The sequence below is a fragment of the Pseudophryne corroboree genome, chromosome 5 (assembly GCF_028390025.1).
Source record: "Pseudophryne corroboree isolate aPseCor3 chromosome 5, aPseCor3.hap2, whole genome shotgun sequence".
NCBI classification, from domain to species: domain Eukaryota; kingdom Metazoa; phylum Chordata; class Amphibia; order Anura; family Myobatrachidae; genus Pseudophryne; species Pseudophryne corroboree.
In genome coordinates, this window is record NC_086448.1 from 151,961,620 (window position 1) to 151,988,085 (window position 26,466).

Genomic DNA, 26,466 nt, shown 5'->3' on the forward strand with positions numbered 1-26,466 from the left:
AGTAATAGTACTACAGGTACCAGCGGGCCCGTTTTTCCGCCGCATGCTGGTACTTGTGGTTCTCCAAGTACCAGCATGCGGGGGAGGCTTGCTGGGCCTTGTAGTACTGCTACTAAAAACAATATCTTTTCATTATCACAAAAGGCTATGAGCCCCCCCATCCGCAGCCCATTGGATGGGGGGGGGACAGCCTCGGGCTTCACCCCTGGCCCTTGGGTGGCTGGGGGGGGGACCCCTTGATTGAAGGGGTCCCCACTCCCCCAGGGTACCCCGGCCAGGGGTGACTAGTTGGATTTTTGATGCCACGGCCGCAGGGCACTATATCAAAGTGACCCCCGGCTGTGGCATTATCTGTCCAGCTAGTGGAGCCCGGTGCTGGTTTTAAAAATACGGGGGACCCCTACTCTTTTTGTCCCCCGTATTTTTGGAACCAGGACCAGGCGCAGAGCCCGATGCTGGTTGCTTAAATATGGGGGAACCCCTGTCAATTTTTTTCCCATATTTCTGCAACCAGGATCGGCTCAAAGAGCCCGAGGCTGGTTATGCCTAGGAGGGGGGACCCCACGCAATTTTTTTTGAGAAAATAATCACTTTCCCACCCCTTCCCACTGATATACATGCACGGATCTCATGGATCCGTGCATGCCTATACAATCACGGATTAAAAAAGCAGGTCTGTTTTTCTTTTAGCACTTTTTTACGAGTTGTAATTTTTCACGGCAGTGTTTTTTTTTTTTTTGCTTTGCACTTCTTAGTAAATTACCGAGATTCATACTTAAACAGCCGCGTTTTGACCGATGGTGTATTCATTTGTATTTTTTTTGTTGGACTTCCAAAAAATTACGAATGCCCTCATCACTGCCGTGATTATTGCTTAGTAAATTACCGAGATGACACTTTGATGAGAAAACGGCATCTCGGTCAAAATCGGGACCTTAGTAAATTTACCCCACTGTGTTTTGCTGAGTCTGTCTGCCACATACCATAAAGATAATGCAACAGATGCATGGAGAAAAACGCGTTGGTAGCACTGTTGTCTGCGTAGCACATATCATGGCGCCCAGCTAGGCTCTGTACTCAGGAAACGCTGCCACATATTAGTGGTGTGCAGATGGGTGAACCATAGTTTGCCAGTTTATATTAAGAACCATCTAAAGCTGTGATGGGCAGCAAGAAGCCCTCCAAAACTTCCCATGTGGCCCCCAGCTATTTGTAATGCTACTGTGGGGTGTAATGTGAATTGGTACTATTCTGTGGACACGCCTCTTCCCCATGGAACCACACCCCTATATATTCCACTAAGGGGCGCCAAAATATATTTCCGCTTACCAAACATACTAGGCTCGGGCCGGCCCTGTGGAAAGTGGTGCAGCATCAGAGGCGGAACTAGCAGCGGTGCTAGGGAGCACCAGCCAAAATCTTACCTAGGGCATCATTTTGATTAGGGCCGGCTCTGCATAAGGAAGTGATAAACGCACTAGCCAGTCAGCTCCAATATGTAAATTAACAGGATCTGATTGGCTGGTGCACTTATCACCTTGCACTTATCACTGGTTTATCACTTCCTTATGCCTTCTTCAGGCTTAATACATCTGCCCCAATGTGCCCTGGGGAGCTGAGAGGCTCTTGCGGGTGTTCCTCGGGTTGGTGGTCCAGGACCAAATCAAACTATTTATGGTCAAATTAATAGGCAAAAGCAGTGCTAGTGGCTGACAATCATAGAAAATGTGAACAATCAGAAGCAAAACTGTTCAGAACCAAATAACAGAACCCTTAAGGATCACAAGTAGGCACAAGTTACTTCATTTCCTATTTTTTTCCTAATATATCAATAAAAAAACTTTTATCCTAGGGTTGCCATCCAGAAAATTCTGATACTCTAGGGCGCCATGATTCATATCAGTTTAGGAAGTACATCTATTGTATTAGGTAGCCTGAGGAAATGCAATACCTGTATTGTGATTCAACCTATATTACTTAGTGGAAGAAAGAACATCAGAGCCATAACTACAGTTCCGTATGTGAAATACATTTATGTATATTTGTTATTTAGTGTAGAAAGCTACAATAGCGTGGGTAATATTAATCTGTAATTAATGGCCACATTTCTATATTACACAAATATACTTTCCTGATTATCTCCTTGCAAGGTTCCCACCTTTACAACAGATAACTGGTAGCAAATTAACTTACTTGAGACTTTGGCTTATTTCAGGTGGCACATTGACAAGGATTAAACATTAATTAGTTATTCCTAGCTCTCTGGCTAGTGATTTCCAGCACAACTTTGATCCCATTGACAATGACGGACTTTGGGGAAATCCTAAAACACGTTGGGGAATTTGGACGCTTTCAGAAACGTTTGGTGTTTATACTTTGTTTCCTTAGTTTTTTCAATACCTTCCATTTATTTGGGCAGGTGTTTATGGGAATATCCGTGCCTCACCACTGCAATACCGACTGGATACTGGAGAAAGCCCCAAACCTTACTGAGGACGTGCAGCTGAATTTAACCATCCCACGTAATTCACATGGGTCGTATGAGCAATGCCTGATGTACACTCCAGAGGATTGGGACATTGAATTAATTGAAAGATATGGACTGAACGTCACAGGTGTCTGTCAGAATGGATGGGTGTATGATACGTCACAGCAAAAGTTAACACTGGTCACCGAGGTCTGTAAACGTGTAATCATTTAGCCATCAGTAGACATATACCAAATGAATGATCGTATATACCCTATGGAAGCTTGTGTACTTATTAATAGTAATTAATAGTATTAATTAGAAAACGTGTGCCTTTCTTTGGTGTTTCCTGCATTATTACACACATTAGTTATTGCTTGATATTTTCTAATCCAATGCAAAAGTCTACATGTAAAACATACAAATAGTTCTTTCTGTACAGTGTTATATAATTGTATCTTCCATATACAATCCATTACAATTTTTTTTTAAGTGGTAACATAGTGTTCAGATTTGTCAACAGTGCTAATTGCCCTTTCAGCATATTGTTGTACTATCAGTACAATATGGGGGTCATTCAGACCCGATCGCATGCTAGCTTTTTTTGCAGCGATGCGATCTGGTCTGAACTGGGCATGCGTATACTCCGAAATGAGCAGGTAAATACTTTTCTCGTAGTCCATAGAGGATGCTGGGGTCCACATTAGTACCATGGGGTATAGACAGGTCCACCAGGAGCCATTGGCACTTCAAGAGTTTAACAGTGTGGGCTGGCTCCTCCCTCTATGCCCCTCCTACCAGACTCAGTTTAGAAACTGTGCCCGATTAAGTGCGCGGGGACGCACAAAACGCGTTGGACGCAGAGAGCTACAGTACACCATCTTTCCGGCACGAACATCCAGACGCCAAGCCGCAGTGTGACGTCATCGAGCCGCGGCCTACCACCGAGCCGCGAAACGTCTCCGCTGGACGCAGCGGAGTGGTAAGGAATTACAACACCTTCCTGTTTGCAGCACGGAACTGAATGAGGTAGGGACAGCTAGGGCCTCACTAGCAAAGTGAGAACTGGAACGGACTGAGCTCTATCTACATACTCCTTAAAGGAGCTGTAAACATACTGCACTAGGGGGGTAATTCTGAGTTGATCGCAGCAGGAACTTTGTTAGCAGTTGGACAAAACCATGTGCACTGCAGGGGAGGCAGATATAACATGTGCAGAAAGAGTTAGATTTGGGTGGGTTATTTTGTTTCTGTGCAGGTAAATACTGGCTGCTTTATTTTTACACTGCAAATTAGATTGCAGATTGAACACACCACACCCAAATCTAACTCTCTCTGCACATGTTATATCTGCCTCCCCTGCAGTGCACATGGTTTTGCCCAACTGCTAACAAAAATCCTGCTGCGATCAACTCAGAATTACCCCCTATAACCACAAAAATTTTTTCCCATACAGGTGCCACTTACATACACAGATTTTAGATTATATAGTTATTCATAGCGCTCGTTATATATTTTATCAGTATTCTTCTTCTAAACAGAGCAGCTTAATTTCATAAGACAGCGCAGTTGTCACATATCTTTTCAATTGTGCCCGAGGAGACGGATATCTTCGAGAGAAGGATTTTACACAGACAGTGGCGAGATTCATACCAGCTCACACATACAAGGCACATCAAGCTAACTAGCTTGAAACTCAGCAACCGCTGATACATTACGTACCAAGTAACAATGCAGTACTCAACTAAAACGAAGTTGTACTGAACCAAACAATGATAGCAGGAAAACGAAGCGCTGGGTGGGCGCCCAGCATCCTCTACGGACTACGAGAAAAGGATTTTCTGGTAGGTAACCAAAATCCTCTTTTCTATTATGTCCTAGAAGATGCTGGTGTCCACATTAGTACCATGGGGATGTACCAAAGCTCCCAGAATGGGAGGGAGAGCGCGGATAGACCAAACTTCAGGTCCTCAGAGGCCAAAGTATCGAACTTGTAGAACTTTGCAAAAGTGTTTGATCCAGACCAAGTTGCTGCTCAGCAAAGTTGTAACGCCGAGACACCCCGGGCAGGCGCCCAGGAAGACCCCACCTTACGAGTAGAGTGGGCCTTAACAGACATAGGACACGGCAATCCCGCCGTAGAATACGCATGCTGGATAGTAAACCTGATCCAGCGGGAGATCGTCTGCTTAGAAGCAAGACACCCCATTTTCTTGGGATCATACAGGACAAACAGCGAGTCCGATTTTCTGTGACCAGCAGACCTCCTCACATAGATTTTTAGAGCCCTTACAACATCTAAGGACTTTGAAATTGAGGAGTCAGTCGCAACTGGCACCACAATAGGTTGGTTGATATGAAATGCCAACACAACCTTCAGAAGAAACTGCTGACGTGTCCGAAGCTCAGCTCTATCTTCATGGAAGATCAAGTATGGGCTTCTACATGACAAAGCCCCCAACTTCGACACACGTCTAGCAGAAGCTAAGGCCAACAAAGTGACAGCCTTCCACATGAGAAACTTGACCTCAACCTCCTGTAGAGGTTCAAACCAGTCCGGCTGGAGGAACTGCAACACCACATTAAGATCCCAGGGCGCCGTAGGCGGTACAAAGGGAGGTTGGATGTGCAGAACTCCCTTCAAAAAAGTCTGAACCTCAGGGAGGGCCGCCAACTGTTTCTGGAAGAATATGGATAGGGCCGAAATTTGGACCTTTATGGATCCCAACCTCAGGCCCATATCCACACCTGCTTGATAGGCGAATGGCCCCTGCTGCAGCAGGTCCTCCCGAAGAGGAAGAGGCCTCGGCTATTCTTGCAGTAGATCCAGAAGATCCGCGTACCAAGACATTCTTGGCCAGTCTGGAGCAATTTGTATCGCTTGAACGCGGTGGCTGAATACCGAAAGTGGCCCGCAATTCTTCGGGCCACCGACAGCATCTCTTGCATGCCCCTGTCATTTTTTAAATAATTCTGCGCCACCAAATTCAATGTATGTGCAAAACATGGGACGTGCTGGAATTTGCCCACATGTAATGCACGCACAATATTGGTGGCGTTATCCGATGTCACAAATCCCCAGGAGAGTCCAATTGGGGTAAGCCATTCTGCGATGATGTTCGTCAGTTTCCGTAAAAAGTTGTCAGCTGTGTGCCTCTTATGGAAAGCGGTGATACAAAGCGTAGCCTGCCTAAGAACGAGTTGGCGTTTGCGAGATGCTGCTACTGATGCAGCCGCTGCTGTTCTTGCTGCGGGAGGCAATACATCTACCCAGTGGGCTGTCACAGTCATATAGTCCTGAGTCTGCCCTGCTCCACTTGTCCACATGTCCGTGGTTAAGTGGACATTGGGTACAACTGCATTTTTTAGGACACTGGTGAGTCTTTTTCTGACGTCTGTGTACATTCTCGATATCGCCTGCCCAGAGAAGTGAAACCTAGATGGTATTTGATACCGGGGACACCCTACCTCAAGAAATTCTCTAATTGCCTGTGAACTAACGGCAGATACCGGACGCACGTCTAACACCAACACAGCTGCCAAGGCCTGAGTTATCCGCTTTGCAACAGGATGACTGCTGCGATATTTCATCTTCCTCGCAAAGGACTGTTGGACAGTCAATTGCTTACTGGAAGTAGTACAAGTGTTCTTCTGACTTCCCCTCTGGGATGATGGTCGACTCCCAGCAACAACAACAGCAGAGCCAGGAGCAGTAGGCGTTACACTCAAGGATCCATCGGAGGAATCCCAGGCAGGAGAGGACTCGTCAGACTTGACAGTGACATGGCCTGCAGGACTATTGGCTTTCCTGTCTAAGGAGGAAATTGACACTGAGGGAGTTGGTGGTGTGGTTTGCAGGAGCTTGGAAGGGATTTAGTTGTCAGTGGACTGCTTCCGCTGTCACCCAAAGTTTTTGAACTTGTCAATGACTTCTGATGAATGCGCACCAGGTGACGTATAAGGGAGGATGTTCCTAGGTGGTTAACGTCCTTACCCTTACTTATTACAGCGTAAATGGCATATTGGCAAGTTTACGCTTCTCCTCAGATGCTTTTAATTTAGATTTTTGGGTCATTTTACTGAACTTTTGTTTTTTTGGATTTTACATGCTCTCTACTATGACATTGGACATCGGCCTTGGCAGACGACGTTGATGGCATTTCATCGTCTCGGCCATGACTAGTGGCAGCAGCTTCTGCACGAGGTGGAAGTGGATCTTGATCTTTCCCTATTTTACCCTCCACATTTTTGTTCTCCATTTTTTAATGTGTGGAATTATATGCCAGTAATATATCAATAGCAATGGCCTACTGTACTGTCTGTACTACTACTGCTGGTCACCAAAATGCTGCACTGTCCTACTATATACTGCTCACAACAATGCAGCACAGATATGGATAGTATACATGACACATGATACATGACAGAGCTGCAAGATACAGCAATGGCCTACTGTACTGTACTATATGTATACTGCTGGTCACCAAAATGCTGCACTGGCCTACTATATACTGCTCACAACAATGCAGCACAGATATGGATACTTGAAGTGATACGGAGCTGCAAGATACAGCAATGGCCTACTGTACTGTACTACTGTATATGTATACTGGTGGTCACCACAATGCTGCACTGTCTTACTATATACTGCTCACAACAACAATGCAGCACAGATATGGATGGTATACTTGACACAGAGCTGCAAGATACAGCAATGGACTACTGTACTGTACAACTATATACTGTTGGTCACCAAAATGCTACACTGTCCTACTATATACTGCTCACAACAATGCAGCACAGATATGGATACTTGAAGTGATACGGAGCTGCAAGATACAGCAATGGCCTACTGTACTGTACTACTGTATATGTATACTGGTGGTCACCACAATGCTGCACTGTCTTACTATATACTGCTCACAACAACAATGCAGCACAGATATGGATGGTATACTTGACACAGAGCTGCAAGATACAGCAATGGACTACTGTACTGTACAACTATATACTGTTGGTCACCAAAATGCTGCACTGTCCTACTATATACTGCTCACAACAATGCAGCACAGATATGGATAGTATACTTGACACAGAGCTGCAAGATACAGCAATGGCCTACTGTACTGTACTATATGTATACTGCTGGTCACCAAAATGCTGCACTGTCCTACTATATACTGCTCACAACAACAATGCAGCACAGATATGGATAGTATACTTGACACAGAGCTGCAAGATACAGCAATGGCCTACTGTACTGTACTACTGTATATGTATACTGCTGGTCACCAAAATTCTGCACTGTCCTACTATATACTGCTCACAACAATGCAGCACAGATATTGATAGTATACTTGACACAGAAGTATACTGCTGGTCACCAAAATGCTGCACTGTCTAACTATATACTGCTCACAACAATGCAGCACAGATATGGATAGTATACTTGACACAGAGCTGCAAGATACAGCAATGTCCTACTGTACTGTACTATATGTATACTGCTGGTCACCAAAATGCTGCACTGTCCTACTATATACTGCTCACAACAATGCAGCACAGATATGGATAGTATACTTGACACAGAGCTGCAAGATACAGCAATGGCCTACTGTACTGTACTATATGTATACTGCTGGTCACCAAAATGCTGCACTATCCTACTATATACTGCTCACAACAATGCAGCACAGATATGGATAGTATACTTGACACAGAGCTGCAAGATACAGCAATGGCCTACTGTACTGTACTATATGTATACTGCTGGTCACCAAAATGCTGCACTGTCCTATTATATACTGCTCACAACAATGCAGCACAGATATGGATCGTATACTTGACACAGAGCTGCAAGATAAAGCAATGGCCTACTGTACTGTACTATATGTATACTGCTGGTCATCAAAATGCTGCACTGTACTACTATATACTGCTCACAACAATGCAGCACAGATATGGATAGTAAACTTGACACAGAGCTGCAAGATACAGCAATGGCCTACTGTACTGTACTATGGGGGTCATTCCGAGTTGTTCGCTCGTTATTTTTTTCTCGCAACGGAGCGATTAGTCGCTAATGCGCATGCGCAATGTCCGCAGTGCGACTGCGCCAAGTAAATTTGCTATGCAGTTAGGTATTTTACTCACGGCATTACGAGGTTTTTTCTTCGTTCTGGTGATCGTAATGTGATTGACAGGAAGTGGGTGTTTCTGGGCGGAAACTGGCCGTTTTATGGGTGTGTGTGAAAAAACGCTACCGTTTCTGGGAAAAACGCGGGAGTGGCTGGAGAAACGGAGGAGTGTCTGGGCGAACGCTGGGTGTGTTTGTGACGTCAAACCAGGAACGAAACTGACTGAACTGATCGCAGATGCCGAGTAAGTTTGGAGCTACTCAGAAACTGCTAAGAAGTGTCTATTCGCAATTCTGCTAATCTTTCGTTCGCAATTTTACTATGCTAAGATTCACTCCCAGTAGGCGGCGGCTTAGCGTGTGCAAAGCTGCTAAAAGCAGCTTGCGAGCGAACAACTTGGAATGACCACCTATATGTATACTGCTGGTCACCAAAATGCTGCACTGTCCTACTATATACTGCTCACAATAATGCGGCACAGATATGGATAGTATACTTGACACAGAGCTGCAAGATACAGCAATGGCCTACTGTACTGTAGTATATGTATACTGCTGGTCACCAACATGCTGCACTGTCCTACTATATACTGCTCACAATAATGCAGCACAGATATGGATATATACTTGACACAGAGCGGCAAGATACAGCAATGGCCTACTGTACTGTACTATTATAATTATATACTGGTACACAATGCAGCACACTGAGCACAGATATTTGCAGCACACTGAGCACAGATACGGAGCTTTTCAGGGAGAGAACGCAGCCACGTCCTCTCCGTTCAATCTCCAATGCGCGAGTGAAAATGGTGGCGACGCGCGCCTCTTTATATAGAATACGAATCTCGCGAGAATCCGACAGCGGGCGCGTTCGGGTTAACCGAGCAAGGCGGGAAGATCCAAGGCTGCCTCAGACCCGTGTAAAATAGGTGAAGTTCGGGGGCGCTCATCTCTAATATATATATATATATATATATATATATATATATTGCTCAAAAAAATAAAGGGGACACTAAAATAACACATCCTAGATCTGAATGAATGAAATATTCTTATTAAATACTTTGTTCGTTACATAGTTGAATGTGCTGACAACAAAATCACACAAAAATGATCAATGGAAATCAAATTTATTAACCCATGGAGGTCTGGATTTGGAGTGACACTCAAAATTAAAGTGGAAAAACACACTACAGGCTGATCCAACTTTGATGTAATGTCCTTAAAACAAGTCAAAATGAGGCTCAGTAGTGTGTGTGGCCTCCACGTGCCTGTATGACCTCCCTACAACGCCTGGGCATGCTCCTGATGAGGTGGCGGATGGTCTCCTGAGGGATCTCCTCCCAGACCTGGACTAAAGCATCCGCCAACTCCTGGACAGTCTGTGGTGCAACGTGGCGTTGGTGGATGGAGCGAGACATGATGTCCCAGATGTGCGCAATTGGATTCAGGTCTGGGGAACGGGCGGGCCAGTCCATAGCATCAATGCGTTCGTCTTGCAGTAACTGCTGACACACTCCAGCCACATGAGGTCTAGCATTGTCTTGCATTAGGAGGAACCCAGGGCCAACCGCATCAGCATATGGTCTCACAAGGGGTCTGAGGATCTCATCTCGGTACCCAATGGCAGTCAGGCTACCTCTGGCGAGCACATGGAGGGCTGTGTGGCCCCCCCAAAGAAATGCCACCCCACACCATTACTGATCCACTGCCAAACCGGTCATGCTGGAGGATGTTGCAGGCAGCAGAACGTTCTCCTTGGCGTCTCCAGACTCTGTCACGTCTGTTACATGTGCTCAGTGAGAACCTGCTTTCATCTGTGAAGAGCACAGGGCGCCAGTGGCGAATTTGCCAATCTTGGTGTTCTCTGGCAAACGCAAAACGTCCTGCACGGTGTTGGGCTGTAAGCACAACCCCCACCTGTGGACGTCGGGCCCTCATACCACCCTCATGGAGTCTGTTTTTGATCGTTTGAGTAGACACATGCACATTTGTGGCTTACTGGAGGTCATTTTGCAGGGCTCTGGCAGTGCTCCTCCTGTTCCTCCTTGCACAAAGGCGGAGGTAGCGGTCCTGCTGCTGGGTTGTTGCCCTCCTACGGCCTCCTTCACATCTCCTGATGTACTGGCCTGTCTCCTGGTAGCGCCTGCATGCTCTGGACACTACGCTGACAGACACAGCAAACCTTCTTGCCACAGCTCGCATTGATGTGCCATCCTGGATGAGCTGCACTACCTGAGCCACTTGTGTGGGTTGTAGACTCCGTCTCATGCTACCACTAGACTGAAAGCACCGCCAGCTTTCAAAAGTGACCAAAACATCAGCCAGAAAGCATAGGAGCTGAGAAGTGGTCTCTGGTCACCACCTGCAGAACAACTCCTTTATTGGGGGTGTCTTGCTAATTGCCTATAATTCCCACCTGTTGTCTATTCCATTTGCACAACAGCATGTGAAATTGATTGTCAATCAGTGTTGCTTCCTAAGTGGACAGTTTGATTTCACAGAAGTGTTATTGACTTGGAGTTACATTGTGTTGTTTAAGTGTTCCCTTTATTTTTTTGAGCAGTGTGTGTATATATATATATATATATATATATATATATATATATATATATACATACATATACACAGAGGTTGAGTATCCCTTATCCAAAATTTAAAATCCAACATTTTTGTGTCCCCTGCTGAGATAATGACATATATATTATATATTACGTGTATATATAGATATATTATATAGACATATACAGGTTGAGTATCCCTTATCCAAAATGCTTGGGACCAGAGGTATTTTGGATATCGTATTTTTCCGTATTTTGGAATAATTGCATACCATAATGAGATATCATGGCGATGGTACCCAAGTCTAAGCACAGAATGCATTTATGTTTCATATACACCTTATACACACAGCCTGAAGGTAATTTTAGCCAGTATTTTAAATAACTTTGTGCATTAAACAAAGTGTGTGTACATTCACACAATTCATTTATGTTTCATATACACCTTATACACACAGCCTGAAGGTCATTTAATACAATATTTTTTAATAACGTTGTGTATTAAACAAAGTTTGAGTACATTGAGCCACAGAAAACAAAGATTTCTCTATCTCACTCTCACTCAAAAAAGTCCGTATTTCGGAATATTCCGTATTTCGGAATATTTGGATATGGGATACTCAACCTGTAATATAATAAACATAAATATGTGCCCCTGGGCCTAACCCTCAAGATGAGCAGGGATCTGTGGGGGGAGAGCACCAGGACCAGGCTCAGCAGGGACATCTCCATTGGTCCTGAGTGTGCCCCCCACATTCTCAAACCCACCCATACTATGATCTTATCAAAATAATGTTATCCCAATTTTCCTTCTGCCACTGGTTACCTGCTACTGTTTATACCCCCCCCCCCCCCCCCCGTTTTTGTTTTTTTCTTCTCTTCCACCCCACTGTGTGCTTTTCTTGTAATGTTTGTCTCCACTGATTGCACACCCTGCCATTGCGTCCTACATACGGGGTACATCATACTACTACATAAGTGTCAGTTTTCCCATATTCTGTGTGTACTGGGCCCTTGCATGGCTCACCTCCCACAGTGTACTCTTCAAAGTGTGTCCAACATGGCTGCCTCATCTGGTACGCTTGCGGATGGGATGAAAAATACATGGACCTGGTAGTTTTGTTGGAACCCTACTCTGAACTGTAGGACTCTGAAATCACCCCCATTTTGTGTCATCTCTTCTAGGGGTAGACTATTCCACCCTGGGTAATCCTACGCTGTGCGCCCAAGATGGCTGCCGCACCTGGTACCTTGTGAGGGTGGAATACACAACCCTTGGAAGTTATTACCCAATATGCCTTCACCAATCATGTATTATGCTTTCTGTGTGCTTAAGGTTTTCTGTTATGTCTGTGTGGCTGATCTATTGCTGTATTACTCAAATCATTTGTATTATGGCCCTCATTCCGAGTTGTTCGCTCGGAGATTTTCATCGCATCGCAGTGAGAATTCTCTTAGTGCGCATGCGCAATGTTCGCACTGCGACTGCGCCAAGTAACTTTACTATGATGAAAGTAAGTTTACTCACGGCATTTTCATCGCTCCGACGTTCGCATTGTGATTGACAGGAAATGGGTGTTACTGGGCGGATGCACGGCGTTTTAGGGGCGTGTGGCTGGAAACGCTACCGTTTCCGGAAAAAACGCAGGAGTGGCCGGAGAAACGGTGGGAGTGCCTGGGCGAACGCTGGGTGTGTTTATGACGTCAGCCAGGAACGAAAAGCACTGAACTGATCGCACAGGCAGAGTAAGTCTGAAGCTACTCAGAAACTGCTAACTCGTTTGTAATCGCAATATTGCGCGTACGTCGGTCGCAATTTTAAGAAGCTAAGATTCACTCCCAGTAGGCGGCGGCTTAGCGTGTGTAACTCTGCTACATTCGCCTTGCGAGCGAACAACTCGGAATGAGGGCCCATGTGCATTGTTTTTGAGTTCTGTAAAGTGCCTTGTGTCCTGTTGGAGTAAGAGCGCTACATAAATAAAATTATTATTATTAATATTATTATCTCAGTAGGGGAACAAAAATGTGGGATTTTGGATAAGGGATACTTAACCTGTATATATGTATGTATGCATGCTCTTTAGTGCCTTAATCCGGCTCTGTTAGTCGGCATTGTAATGAGATCCAATACTATGCTGCTAGAGGGGAGCGGGCCCGCAGGGAACCTGCACACCAGCCTCGGACATCCCTCCTCTGATCACAACATATATAAGATATTATTATTGCTCTTATCACTGGGATGTAGTCATTAGATCAACATTTACAATGTTGATATAGTATCAACAATTTTGACAGGCAATTTGTAGACATTCTCAAAATAAAAAATAAAAAAAGCTTGGGCAGAAAAGGAGCTAAGGAGCTGGGCCACAGATGACAGCTTAGCAGTGTGTGATAAGCAGGAACAAACAGGGGGTATGCATGTAGACTAAGTTTAGTGCGAGTGGGTTAGGTTTTGTTGGTCTATGAAAAATCCTGTAGGGTGACTGTCCTAAATTAGTCCTCCTCTTGCTCCAGTTCAGTGTTTCATCCATGGTGTCTCCTAGCAACACAGCGATTCTCCTCTCTCCAACGCGTCATCTCATGGAACATTCCTCCATGAGATATGGGTTTTCATTAGGCTCAGCAATAAACAATGTATGTATTAATATAGTCTACAGCAAACAGTGGCTTTCATGCCATAGTAAGTCAGTCAGCCACACGATCAGCCTGGTCTCCTTATACACCACCTCTTCCTAACACCACTGGATGTAAGATTGTAATAACGGCTGTAGACAATGAAGTCTACTTGAATAAATTTGACCATTTAATCATTTCGTGTGTTTTTTTTATTACTTCCATTTAGTTCAACCTGGTTTGTAACAGAAAAGAACAAATAGACATATCTCAATCCATTTTCATGCTGGGGCTTCTCATTGGATCTATTATTTTTGGTCCCTTAGGAGACAGGTAAGAATCAAAATACAGAAACAAATATTTTACCATTATATATATTTTATATATATATATATATATATATATATATATATATATATTACGTTTTTCATAATAAAGAGAACAAAGATACAGGCATTTTAAGCAATGTCATAAATGTGGTAAGGTATACATCCATATATGAGAGGAAGACAACCTAAAGGAGACAAAACTGCTCTTTTGTAGAAGAGGTACAATGTAGTGGATATAAGGCTCCTAAAGATAGGAAGGTTCAAATTATTATTGACAAAAAACAAGGCTCATAATCAGTCCTTCGACCAAATACCGATATATACCTGCATAAGTACTGTACAATAAAAGAACAATAAAACATAGAAACCAACCAAAAGAGAAAAGGAAAGAAGGGGGACAAACTGAGAAGGGAAGAAAGGATAGGGAAGGGAGGGACTTAGGGAGCGAATCCAGTGTCGATAGCATACATTAAAAAAAAAAAACTTTCCCGTGCCAAACATAAAACAGAACCAGAATAGAAATTGAAAAGTTTAAACATATACAAATATCAGTAGTTCACGTAAGCATATCAATGTTCATTAGCAATACGGCGTAACAAAAAAAAAGTTGAGTCAAACAAAGATAATATATGCTGTTGATGAGAAGGGTCTAGGGATTCTATGAATGGCCCCATTTTTTATAAAAGCATATAACATTGCATTCGATATTAGGCATAGTGGACTGGCGCTCTAAGTACAGATGGCGAATAAGGCGTGTGCGCAAGGTATCAAGCCTAGGAGGGGATTTAACAATCCAGATAGTAAGAATTAACTTTTTCCCCAAAGTTAAAATAACATATAGCAACGGGATAAGATGCTTTTTATGTGACGGAATGCCCCAGTCAGTAAAGACCAGGCCAAGCATAGCTTTGCAATTCAGCTTTAACTTAAGCTGAAATGTGAAATTGATAAACCATAACACTTTGTACCAAAATTTCTTTATTTTGGGGCAGTTCCAAAAACAATGTAGAAACAAAGCATTGGGAGTCCCACATTTCTGGCAGTTCCCAGATTCGGAAGGGACCATATGTTTTCGTTGGCCTGGCGTGATGTAGGTTCTATGTGTAAATTTAACATATGTTTCCTGAAGTTGTGTCGAATGGAGCGCCTTGAGAATATTAGTAAAATTATCGGTCAATTCCATGTGAGTAATGGAAGAAAGATAGTCCCTTTCCCAACTCCTAACAGTCGAAGCCCAAAGCTTTGTTTCAAATCCAGTTAGAATATCCCAGTAAATATAAGCGGTTTTATAATCTGAGAGCGTAACTAATGCAATAATATATGTAAGAGGGTCGAAGTTCAGGGACGGGTCATACGAGGGAGGTAAGGATAATACATAATGTCGTAATTGAAGATACATAAAAAAGTCTGCACGTGGGATCTGGTATTTAGCAATAAAGTCAGAAAAAAGATATTAACACACCCCCAGGATCAAATACATCTTTAATTAACGCAATGCCCTTATGCTGCCAGCGGGAGAACCGCATATTGTCTAAAGCCGCTGGAAAGTATGGATTACCACAAAATGATATAAATTTGGAATGAGCCGGGTTTCTTTTAAGTGATTTGTTGACAGACCACCATGCCAAGTAGGTATCCCAAAAGAGAGGGTTAGTACGGACCTTCTTCTGAGGGAGGCTAGTTTTAGGAGTGTGAAGCAATGCACGGAGATCATACGGAGCGCAAAGTGTCTGTACTATTGCATAATTAGAGTAGGTAGAACGAGAGAGCAACCAATCAAATATGTATCGAAATGCTACAGCTTTTTGAAAAAGCGGATACATCTGGCACAGCCAGACCACCCACACTTTTGCGCAGTTTAAGTTTAGGCAAAGCTACCCGTGGCTTTTTGCCAGACCATAGAAATTTGGTAAAACTTTTTCACAGTAACGGAGGTCTGGCTTCATCAGAGCATATGGTAACATCTGGAGAGGATAGGAAAGTTTGGGGAAAATAATGCTTTTCAGGACTGCAACCTTTCCAGAAGGGATAGGGGGAGGGGTGACCAGGCATCTAATTGAGTAGTCATATTTTGCAGAATAGGAGTAAAGTTAAGGGCATAGATATTGGATAAAGAGAGTGGGAAAAATATGCCCAAGTATTTCAACTTGGACGTAGCATGTTTAAATATAGACAGGATAGGAGAAAAAGAGGATGAGGCAAGAAGAGTAGATGCAGAAGAGGTCAGTGGGAGGAGCTCAGACTTGTCATAATTGATCCTAAATCCTGAGAAAAGGCCAAACGAATTGATGGAGTGGAGAATGGTTGGGATGGAGATGAGAGGATTAGAAAGGAACAGTAACATATCATCCGCAAACATTGCCACTTTGAGAGAATGGTGGGCGAAACAAATACCCTGAAAATCAGGGAGGGTATGAAGAGCAATCGCTAAGGGTTCAATGGCTAATGCAAATAAAAGCGGGGAGAGCGGACAACCCTGTCTGGTGCCTCGGCCTAAGGGTATATGGGCTGACAGGTATCCGTTACATATAATGCGGGAATGGGAACCAGTATATAATGGGGGTAATTCTGAGTTGATCGCAGCAGGATTTTTGTTAGCAGTTGGGCAAAACCATGTGCACTGCAGGGGAGGCAGATATAACGTGCCGAGAGAGTTAGATTTGGGTGGGTTATTTTGTTTCTGTGCAGGGTAAATACTGGCTGCTTTATTTTTACACTGCAATTTAGATTGCAGATTGAACACACCACACCCAAATCTAACTCTCTCTGCACATGTTCTATCTGCCTCCCCTGCAGTGCACATGGTTTTGTCCAACTGCTAACAAAAATCCTGCTGCGATCAACTCAGAATTACCCCCAATATACGTAAAAGAGAGATTAGTTGATCAGGAAAGTTAAATTTATTAAAGGGTCGTAAATAAATGTTCCCAAGAAACCATATCAAACGCTTTTTCAGCGTCAAGTGATAATAAGAAAGAAGCGTCAGGGTTTAAAGAGGAGCCCAACCAATGAGAAGCTGCAATTACCTTACAGATATTGGTTGAGGAATGTGTGCCTACTATGAAGCCCGTCTGGTCCGAATAGATGATCCCCGGAAGTAGGCATTTTATTCTATCTGCCAGAAGCTTTGTGAACAATTTATAGTCCACATTGAGCAGAGATATAGGTCTGTAAGAACCAGGTAGGCGGGGATTTCTGCCCGGCTTTGGCAACAGATGGATAATAACATCAGTAAAATATTTGGGCATAGCTGGTGCTTTAAGTAAGGCATTAAAAAACGAGACCAATGGGTCTATAAGTTTTGGGAGAAGTATTATATAGTACTCTCCCGAGAATCCATCCGGACCAGGGGACTTCACAGGCTTAAGGTGTTTTATAGCAGCCTCAATGTCCTGGGACGTGAACGGGGCACATATAGCGGCCTGTGCGTCATTTGGAATGGAGGGGGCATCGATGGAGTCCCAAAAGGAAGACTCTCCAGATATATCTCGGGTGGGTTGGGCATATATATCCGCATAAAAATCTTGAAATAAAGAGACCTACAGGTATATGCAATTCCGGACGAATTGCGTCTTTTTTTCGCCCGTTTTTAAATTTGTCACAATTCGACCGTCGAATCCCGGCCGGCGGGTGCCGGAATTCGACATATTAAAAAAAAAAACGGATTCGGCAGTCCCGCTGTCGAAAAACGGACCAATTGACGGATAAGTGCATCCTGTATTCGGAAGGCACAAAAATGGTTAAAAAACCCAGTGAGGTTACCCGCGGTCAGTCGCTGACCGCGAGTGACCTCACCGCTGACCGTAATGTTCCCACCATTGAAGATAATGGAGAGGCTGTGCGATGTGCTGTCTGACAGCTCAGATGCGCATAGGCAATCAGGAGAGTGCCACGACGTGACGCTCCCTGATTGGCTGAAGGGACCCTCTGTGACAGGAGTCACGGGGGGTCACAGCATTCGGGGAAAGGGGTCCCATGTGTAAACATGGGACCCCTTTCAGTGCGTGGATCGGGTATGCGATTTGTTTTTTTGCCAAGTACGTGGATTACAAAAAAAAGAACAGGACACACTAATTTTATTTTCAGGTACCCCGGATTCTACTTGGAGACGTGGACAGAGTCGGCGTGTGAACATATGTAAGTATGTGTGTGTCGGCATGTATGTAATAAAGTTTTACTTTCACGGTGTGCGTGTCCTGTTTTTATTTGGGTATTTTTTTTGCAGAAGAACTACAGGCACCAGCGGGCCCGTTTCACCCCCGCATGCTGGTACTTGTGGTTCTCCAAGTACCAGCTTGCGGGGGAGGCTTGCTGGGACTTGTAGTTCTTCTGCAAAAAAAAACAATATTCTTTTATTTTACACAAGGCTATCAGCCCCTCATCCGCAGCCCTTGGATGGGGGGGACAGCCTCGGGCTTCACCCCTGGCCCTTGGGTGGCTGGAGGGGGGGGACCCCTTGATTTAAGGAGTCCCCACTCCTCCAGGGTACCCCGGCCAGGGGTGACTAGTTAGTGATTTAATGCCAGGGCCTCAGGGACCGATATAAAAGTGTCCCCCGGCTGTGGCATTGTCTCTCTGACTAGTGGAGCCCGGTGCTGGTGTTAAAAATACGGGGGACCCCTACGTCTTTTGTCCACCATATTTTTTGCACCAGGACCAGACACAGAGCCCGGTGCTGGTTCTAAAAATACGGGGGATCCTCTGTCAATTTTTCCCCCGTATTTTTACAACCAGGACCGGCTCAAAGAGCCCGAGGCTGGTTATGCTTAGGAGGGGGGACCCCACACATTTTTTTTCTGTATTTTAACCCATTCTCACCCCTTCCCACTGAAAACCATGCTCTCTCTATTTTAGTCAGTTTAAAAAATATATATATTTTTTCTAAATATATAAATAATAGTTGTGTCTCCTAATAGACAAACCAAGTACATAATCCCTTCTAATATAAATAGATATGCTATTAGCAATAAAAAAACACACAAAAAAACATGTTTTAATTTTTTTTTATTAGATTCCGCCAGCAAAGTGAGGCGGAATGAAATTGACGAAATTACTGTCGAAAAGCACTGTTGTCGAATCGACATTCTTCAATTGAATATACTTTTGTCGAAAAGCCGCATTTTTACCATTGCAGACATGTCGAATTTGACAACTGTCGAATTTTAAAAAGTCGAATCTGAAAAGTCAGTTTTTGTGTTGAAAAGTACTGTATTGCATTGTCGAATATTTTTTGTGTGTCGAAAATGCCCCGTTTTTCAACATTTGCGGCAATTCGACCGCAATTGCATATACCCCCATGTCTCTACCCGTAGAGGCAAATGTGCCGTCAGGGCATTGTATGGCATCAATAAGGGATGTAGGGGTTGAGGACTTCACTAGGTTGGAGAGCAAATGGCCGATTTTGTTGCCAAACCTATAAAACTTGTGATCTCTATAGAAATTCTGTTTATCACCCATAGAAGGGAGAAGACCATCAAATTTATGCTGAGCTAAAACAAAATCAGACTTAGTATTGGGGGTCGGGGTATTCTTATAAGTTTGGTAAGCCAAAGTCAGCTGAGATTGTAGCAGTTTATATGAGGCAGCACGTTCTTTTTTAGTTTGGGAGACATATTGGATTATACGCCCTCTAATCACCGCATTAGATGATTGCCAGAAGAGAATAGGATCTGAGTCCAATACGGAGAGGTTATCAAGTCTGAACTCCTCCCAGAACAAATCAAGCTTGTTACGGAAGCCTAAAGAAGAAGCAAACTAAGAGGGAAAGCGCCAAAGTTTGTATGAACCTACATCTAAGGAGGAAGAAAAGGAAACCCAGATAAGAGAGTGGTCAGAAAGAAACATCGGCTCAATACATGCATCAATGATATTAGAAAATATGGAATCAGACAAAAGGATATAGTTGATGCGAGAGAGTGTGCCATGAGCTGTGGAGAGACACGTAAAGTCTCTATTAATAGGGTGTAGGGCTCTCCAGGCATCTGTAAGCATTAGTTGTTGAGAAATAAAAGGAATACCTGTCCTAGGGGGCGAGCAGAAGAGTTAGGATCCATATATGGGGAAGAAACAATATTAAAGTCACCCCCCAAAAGTAATAATTAGACATATATGGGGCTAGTTTCCGTATTATCATACGGAAAAACGGGGTAGAGGGAGTTAGGGGCATAAATATTGCAAAAAGTATATTGAGATTTAAAAAGAGAGAGGTCAATTATTACATATCTACTGTCAGGATCAATGTCAGTGTGGTGACCCTCTATAGGGAGCCGTTTTTTTTGCCAGAAGTACAACTCCCCTAGCTTTGGAGGAATAAGGGGCAGCCACAAGGACCATCCATCCTAGAGTGGCTAATTTTAATGTTTCTGAGAGTAATAAGTGGGTTTCCTGTAGCAAGACGAGGCCTACTGTAAATGCAGCTTGTTTAAATATAGGAGTCATTTCTTACACTTAATCGGGGAGTGGATACCTCCTACATTCCAGGAACCTACTTTAATCGATGCCATATAGCATATGACACAGGTAATAAATATTCAACTCTGACTTCGCTAAGTACAAAACAAGAAGACACGAGGGAGGGAGGGGGGAGGGGAAAAGCAGAAAAAAAAATAAAGACAAAGGAGTACAAAGAGTACTCCAATAACATTCGTAAGAAGAGCAACTTCACAATTCACATATTCAAAGTAAATCAGGATGCAAGTTCATCTGGAAGGCGGAGCTCCCAGCCGAAACCGCACTATCTGTAGACCTAAAAAGGGAGCAAAAGTCCCTTCTAAAATCAAACCAGTGTCCATCATATAGGTATTAGCTACAATTCTGCCACAACAACATTCTGAGACATAGGAGATCCACGGCAGCGGATGCTGAAATAATGAGAAGAAAAACAGAAAACATGGCATACAGCACAACAAACAACTGTAAAAAATGTAAAATAAAAAGGAGAGTAACAAAATATGAAATAAAAGAACGGTAGAGATAAATGCAGATTCGACACATCACCACCATGAGAAACTTCCCAATATTAGCAATAGCGACATAGGTGGTCATTCCGAGTTGATCGCAGCCAGCAACTTTTAGCTGCTGCTGCAATCAATAGTCCACGCCTATGGGGGAGTGTATTTTAGCTTAGCAGGGCTGCGATCGCTTGTGCAGCCCTGCTAAGCTAAAAAAAATTCAAGCAGAAGTAGACTAGGGCTGGACATAATTACCCTGTGCGATGGATCCAGCGATGATGGGCCCAGCTTTGACGTCACTCCTCCGCCCTCCGTTGTCCTGAACACGCCTGCGTTTTACTCACCACTCCCTGAAAACGGTCTCCAACGGTTCTGATCCGCCCATCCACGCCTCCTTCCTGTCAATCTTCTTAGCGGTCGCCGCTGCGATCGCTTCCATCGGTAGCCACGACGTAACCAGGTGACCCCTGTTGCCGGGCAACATCACGCACGCGCACAGTGGCCGCCGCGCATGTGCATTACGCACCCGTGCGCCCTGCAGCGAAAAAACGCTGCGTGCGAACGGGTCGGAATGACCCCCATTGTAGGAAGGAGGCAGGAACTAAGCAAACGCATGCACAACTTTGGAGGTAAGTCCCTGAGCATTAGTCGATGGTGAATATGGTTATCAAACAGGATGAGGTAAAAGGGGAGGCAGTCCTCTCAGGTATCATCCTTCGTCAACGGGCTCGCTTGTTCCTTTATATATGCCATCGCATCATCGGCCAAAGAAAAACCCTTGAAGGACGTGCCATTGAAGATTCTCAGAAGAGCCGGGTAGAGAAGGGCGAATTTCTTCCTGTCCTGGACTAACTGTGAGCATACCGGGGTAAAGGCTTTACGAAGCCGTGTCAATTCAGGGGAGTAGTCCTGGAAAATAAGAATTTTCGTGCCATTCCATGAGACATCTCTCTTCCACCGAGAGGCGGACCAGATGGATTCCTTGTGTATATAGTTGAAGGATTTGAACAAAACGACTCGAGGCCTAGAGGAGGAAGAATCTCGTAGCTGACCCCTCTGATGGGCCCGTTCTATCACAAGATCCGAACAAACGTCTTGAATGTCAAGCAATTCAGGCAGGGTTTGTCTCAAAAAGAGGTATAAGGCTGGCCCTTTAAGGGATTCTGGCAGACCCACTATCCTCAAATTGTATCTTTGCAATCTATTTTCCAAGTCGTCAAGTTTAGCCCATACTTGCATGTCAGATTGTTTGAGCTGCATGGTTAGATCTTGCAGAGACGAAATGACCTGAAAGTTTTCTCCAGCGGTGTGTTCCACTGCCAATACTCGCTTGGCTTGTTGTTTACATTGGCTCTTAATGTACGTGACTGCTTGTTAAAGGGCAGCTGCATTCACGGCAGCCTGTTCCTTTAGCATAGGCTGCACCGTCTCTCTCACAGCCTGCACCACATCAGCATATGTGAGGGAAGAGGGGGGGAAGTATCTGAGAGGTGGTGGATTTTAGCAGGAGCTGTGGGAGGTTGTAGGGTTGTTGAGGAGGGAGTAGCCGATGGTAACAGCTGAGGGAGGAGAATGGTAGAAGTGTCCCCTTCAGTAACTGACCCGGCTGCCATTTTGTGGGGCATGGTGCAATCCGCACGTGGGTGTTTACCAGGCATCTGTCCTGTTAAATATCTGTCCATAGGACAGTGTAAAACAAGAGGGTGTTAATTCCCCCAGAGCACAAAAAACACCTGCCGCTTCAATATAAGCCACTACAAGCGGCACAATCATGTGTCTAAATGCGGCCCCTGGGTGAGGACAGGTTATGCGGCTGACAGCTATGTGCTGGATAGCGGGGCTAAAGGCACCGTGTTCAGCGGGTCAGGGGAGAGCCCGGGCAGCAGCCAGAGAGGGCTCACAAAGCTGCAGAGGATGGCAGCGGGAGAGACTGCCAATGCGGCATACAGGAGGGATGCGCAGGGATCCTCTCAACGGATCTCCGGAGCGCCGGGAGGCGCGTTCAGCAGGGTGCCCGGGTGTTGCTGCAGCCTCCGGAGGGGTCACGGGAGCGATTGGGTGGGCTTAAAAAGCCCTAGCAGGGTAGATTAGGCAGTCAGCACCAGAGCTGAGAAGACGCGCGCCTTTTAGAAGGATGATGTTTTCTCACAGCTAGGAACGTCCATATTAGAATTCACCAGTTAATTAAGCTAGTGCTACAGTGGCCAAGGCAAACTCTAACACACCCTTGATAAGCCCATCCTTACATAACTTTTCATTTCTGGAAACCGTTTCATGAAACAAATTAAAATGTCTTGTTTTTGCAGGTGGCTTTTATGTGATCATGAGATTTCATAAATGTCACATAACATACTGTATAATCATATATTACTGTATCCTGTGACAAATCGCATTAGAAAGCATAAAAGTAGCAGCATCATTTCATCATTCATTGTATTGTGTTATGTTTCTTTCACCTTCTCATGAGATCAATTAAAGCTGCTTAAAATTTTGGAAACATTTATGAAACTTTGTGCATTGGTAAATGTGTAAAAGAGGTGATGTAACGCATAGCATCAGTGGTGTAACTCCCAGAGACATTGGAGGCGCTGTCCACCGGGCTCCAGCTGTCAAAGGGGAACCAATAAAGAAAGACAGTGGAGGCTGCTGAACTAGGACAGTTCTCTCTCCACTCATTTCACAGTGATTTGCTACAGTCACTGCTGACTCCTGTCCAAGTTCACAACCCCATTTGCAGCCCCCTTATGCTAGCCATACATCAGACCAACTTCAGACCAATTCTCCAAACCTCTAACCGTCCAACTTGTCTGTCCAACTAAAACAGTGCTCCACACATCTAACCAGCTTTAACCAACTTTTCATCAGACCAGCAGACCAGCCAATTTCTCTCCAACTTTTGATGTCACAGAAGTAGGTGGACAGTGTCTGCCTACTTCTGCATGTTTTGAATAGTTATTTACTATTTACACGGCCGAGTCATTGTATCGAGCAATCCACGGGGAACCGTGCCCAGGAATGGGAGGCTGAGCTCTGCTTCCCCCTGAAGGAGAGAGGGTGCTATAGCTGATGGTGGGAGAGTGCGTGCTCAGATATCTGGCATCGGGATGGGGGGCATTGAGCTCCTGCGGCCCCTGGCGGGGGTGAGGTGGGGGCCCTTCTCTAGATGAAGTGCAGTGTGACTGGTTACATAGACAGCTGCAGGCCCTGGTGGCATTCTGGGACTCATAGGACCTGTAACCCCTGCACCCACAGTAGTTATGCCTCTGTATGTATACAGAGTGATGGACTTGGGCCACACTTTGGCCCTGGCCGTCCGTGAATGTGCACGCCCATCGTGGGGGTTGGCGAGCGCGGCAGAGGGGCGGCACGGGGTCATGCTGCGAGTCAGGGAAGCGTGAGCCACGGTCGCAGGTGGGGTGCTGCGATCGCGAGTGGGGAGCGGGGGTGCTGCGATCATGGGTGGGGTGCCATGATCGTGAGTGGTGTGCGGGGGTGCCACGATCGTGGGTGGGGTGCGGGGGTGCCGCAATCGCGGTTGGGGTGCCACTGCTCTGCGGGTCCTGGTGTGACAGGTGCAGCCCGACAGCAGTGATGTACTGCCGTAGCTACCCCTGGTAATCCTCCTGCTCCGCCACCACTGCTGGGGGTCCCGCTGTGAAAAGGGCAGCCCGGCAGCAGTGATGTACTGCCGTAGCTGCCCTGGTCCTCCTCCCGCTACGCTGCTACTGCAAAGGGTCCCGGTGTGAAGGGGGCAGCTCGGCAGCAGTGATGAACTGCAGCAGCTGCCCCTGAACCTCCTCCCGGCTGCCAGGGATCCTGGGCTCACGCGCAGGCAGTGTGACAGAAGTAGCTGAACACTGCTGGCCAGTGTCCACCTGCTTATCGTTCAGTTGGGGGGAAAGTTCCCCCTACACCCGAACGATTAGTTGGAAAAATCAAACAAGTTTGATTTTTCTAATTAGTTGGACCAACCGTTTCTGGGAATTTTTTAGCATGTGGGAGCAAACAGCTGATGATCATTTGCTCCCACACACTGACAGGTTATCGTTCCAACCAGCCAACTAGTTGGCTGCTTGGAACGATATCTTTCTAATGTATGGCTATCATTAAGCTGAAGAGTCTTGGAATGTGTGATGATAACAGATCAAAGTGTGTGCTGTATATAGTGAGCTACAGTTCCGCTGTTCTGTCTTATATGATGAAATAAAGGAGAGCAGAAGTTGTTTTAAAGAAATGCACTAGTAATTATTGTAAAACTTTTAGGGAGGGTTTATCAAAGCTCGGAGAGAGATACAATTGTGTGAGATAATGTACCAACCAATCCGCTCCTAACTGTAATTTTTCAAACACAGCTTGTAAAATGTAAGGCAGAAGCTGATTGGCTGGTTCTTTATCTCTCACAATTTTATCCCTCTCCAAGCTTTGATAAAAAACCCCTTCAGGGTTCTATTTGTTATCATTTGCAGCGAACACCTGAAAATAAAGATTCCGTATTGCCACAATTAGCTGCAATAAGGAATCTTTATTGGGATGCCAGCACATGGGCAAGATACCACATTCTACAGTATTTCACCCCTGGTTGCCTAGTATGAACTTACGCACCTGCATAACATCCAATCAGACATGGAATTTACATTTTGGATCAGTTTTGGGCATGAAGGGCCAATCGAGGGAATGCAGTGGCAGGGGCAGATGCATAAGGGGTGTGTCCACCTGAGTGGCTGTGGCCAGCCACCACAGACACTTGGCTAACAATTAGGCGTATCTTGGTGTAGTTTCTGTAGAACTGAACCAAACACCCATGTTTATCAGTGTTCCTGCTCCACCAGGTAACTGACCCTGTAATAGAGTCACAATGTACATTTCGAGTGAATGGTCTGGAACCTGACACCTAGAGTAGGGGTGGAGCCCTTAGGCAATGGGGCACATCACGGATATCCCCTGTACCTTGGTAGGATAGTCCAACTTTTATCCAGGGACAGTCGCTGATTTTAAAAATGTGAAAATGTTCCTTCTGTATTTTATAAATATTGGCCAAAAACGAAGCACATTTTCTGATATTCTTCACATTGGCATACTTTTCAGCGGGACAGTCCCGTTCTTCTGGGACTGTGTCACTCACGGCCGCAGTGTCCCATGGTGAGAAAAGTTGGGGGGGGGGGGGGGGGGGAGGGAGGGGGACACACTGTCACTGCTGCTCCATATAGCATGACATCTGTTCACAGTGACACGAACGGGGGTGTTTCGAGGCTCCGTCCCCTTTCACCCGAGGTTCCGCCCCCTTTCAGATGTAGGGTCCTGTATATCACGGCAGCAATGTTGGCAGTTATGCATTGGATGCACAAAAATATCCTGTTATTTTGTGGGAGCTACAAAATTGCAACAATGGTTATTTGTGCACAAATGT

At 45.0% G+C, this 26,466-nt stretch overlaps 2 protein-coding genes across 3 annotated transcripts in view; one reads left to right on the plus strand and one right to left on the minus strand.

Moving 5' to 3' along the window:
• The window catches only part of LOC134927409 (xin actin-binding repeat-containing protein 1-like), a 559,013-nt gene that overhangs the window by 273,902 nt on the left and 258,645 nt on the right, over positions 1-26,466 (minus strand). The gene's annotated exons all lie outside the window — the stretch shown is intronic.
• The window catches only part of LOC134928877 (solute carrier family 22 member 13-like), a 101,223-nt gene continuing 77,059 nt past the window's right edge, over positions 2,303-26,466 (plus strand). Inside the window, exons 1-2 of the mRNA XM_063924821.1 lie at positions 2,303-2,677; positions 14,010-14,113. Of these exons, the coding sequence (XP_063780891.1) occupies positions 2,303-2,677; positions 14,010-14,113 (479 nt within the window). The remainder of the gene's footprint in view (positions 2,678-14,009; positions 14,114-26,466) is intronic.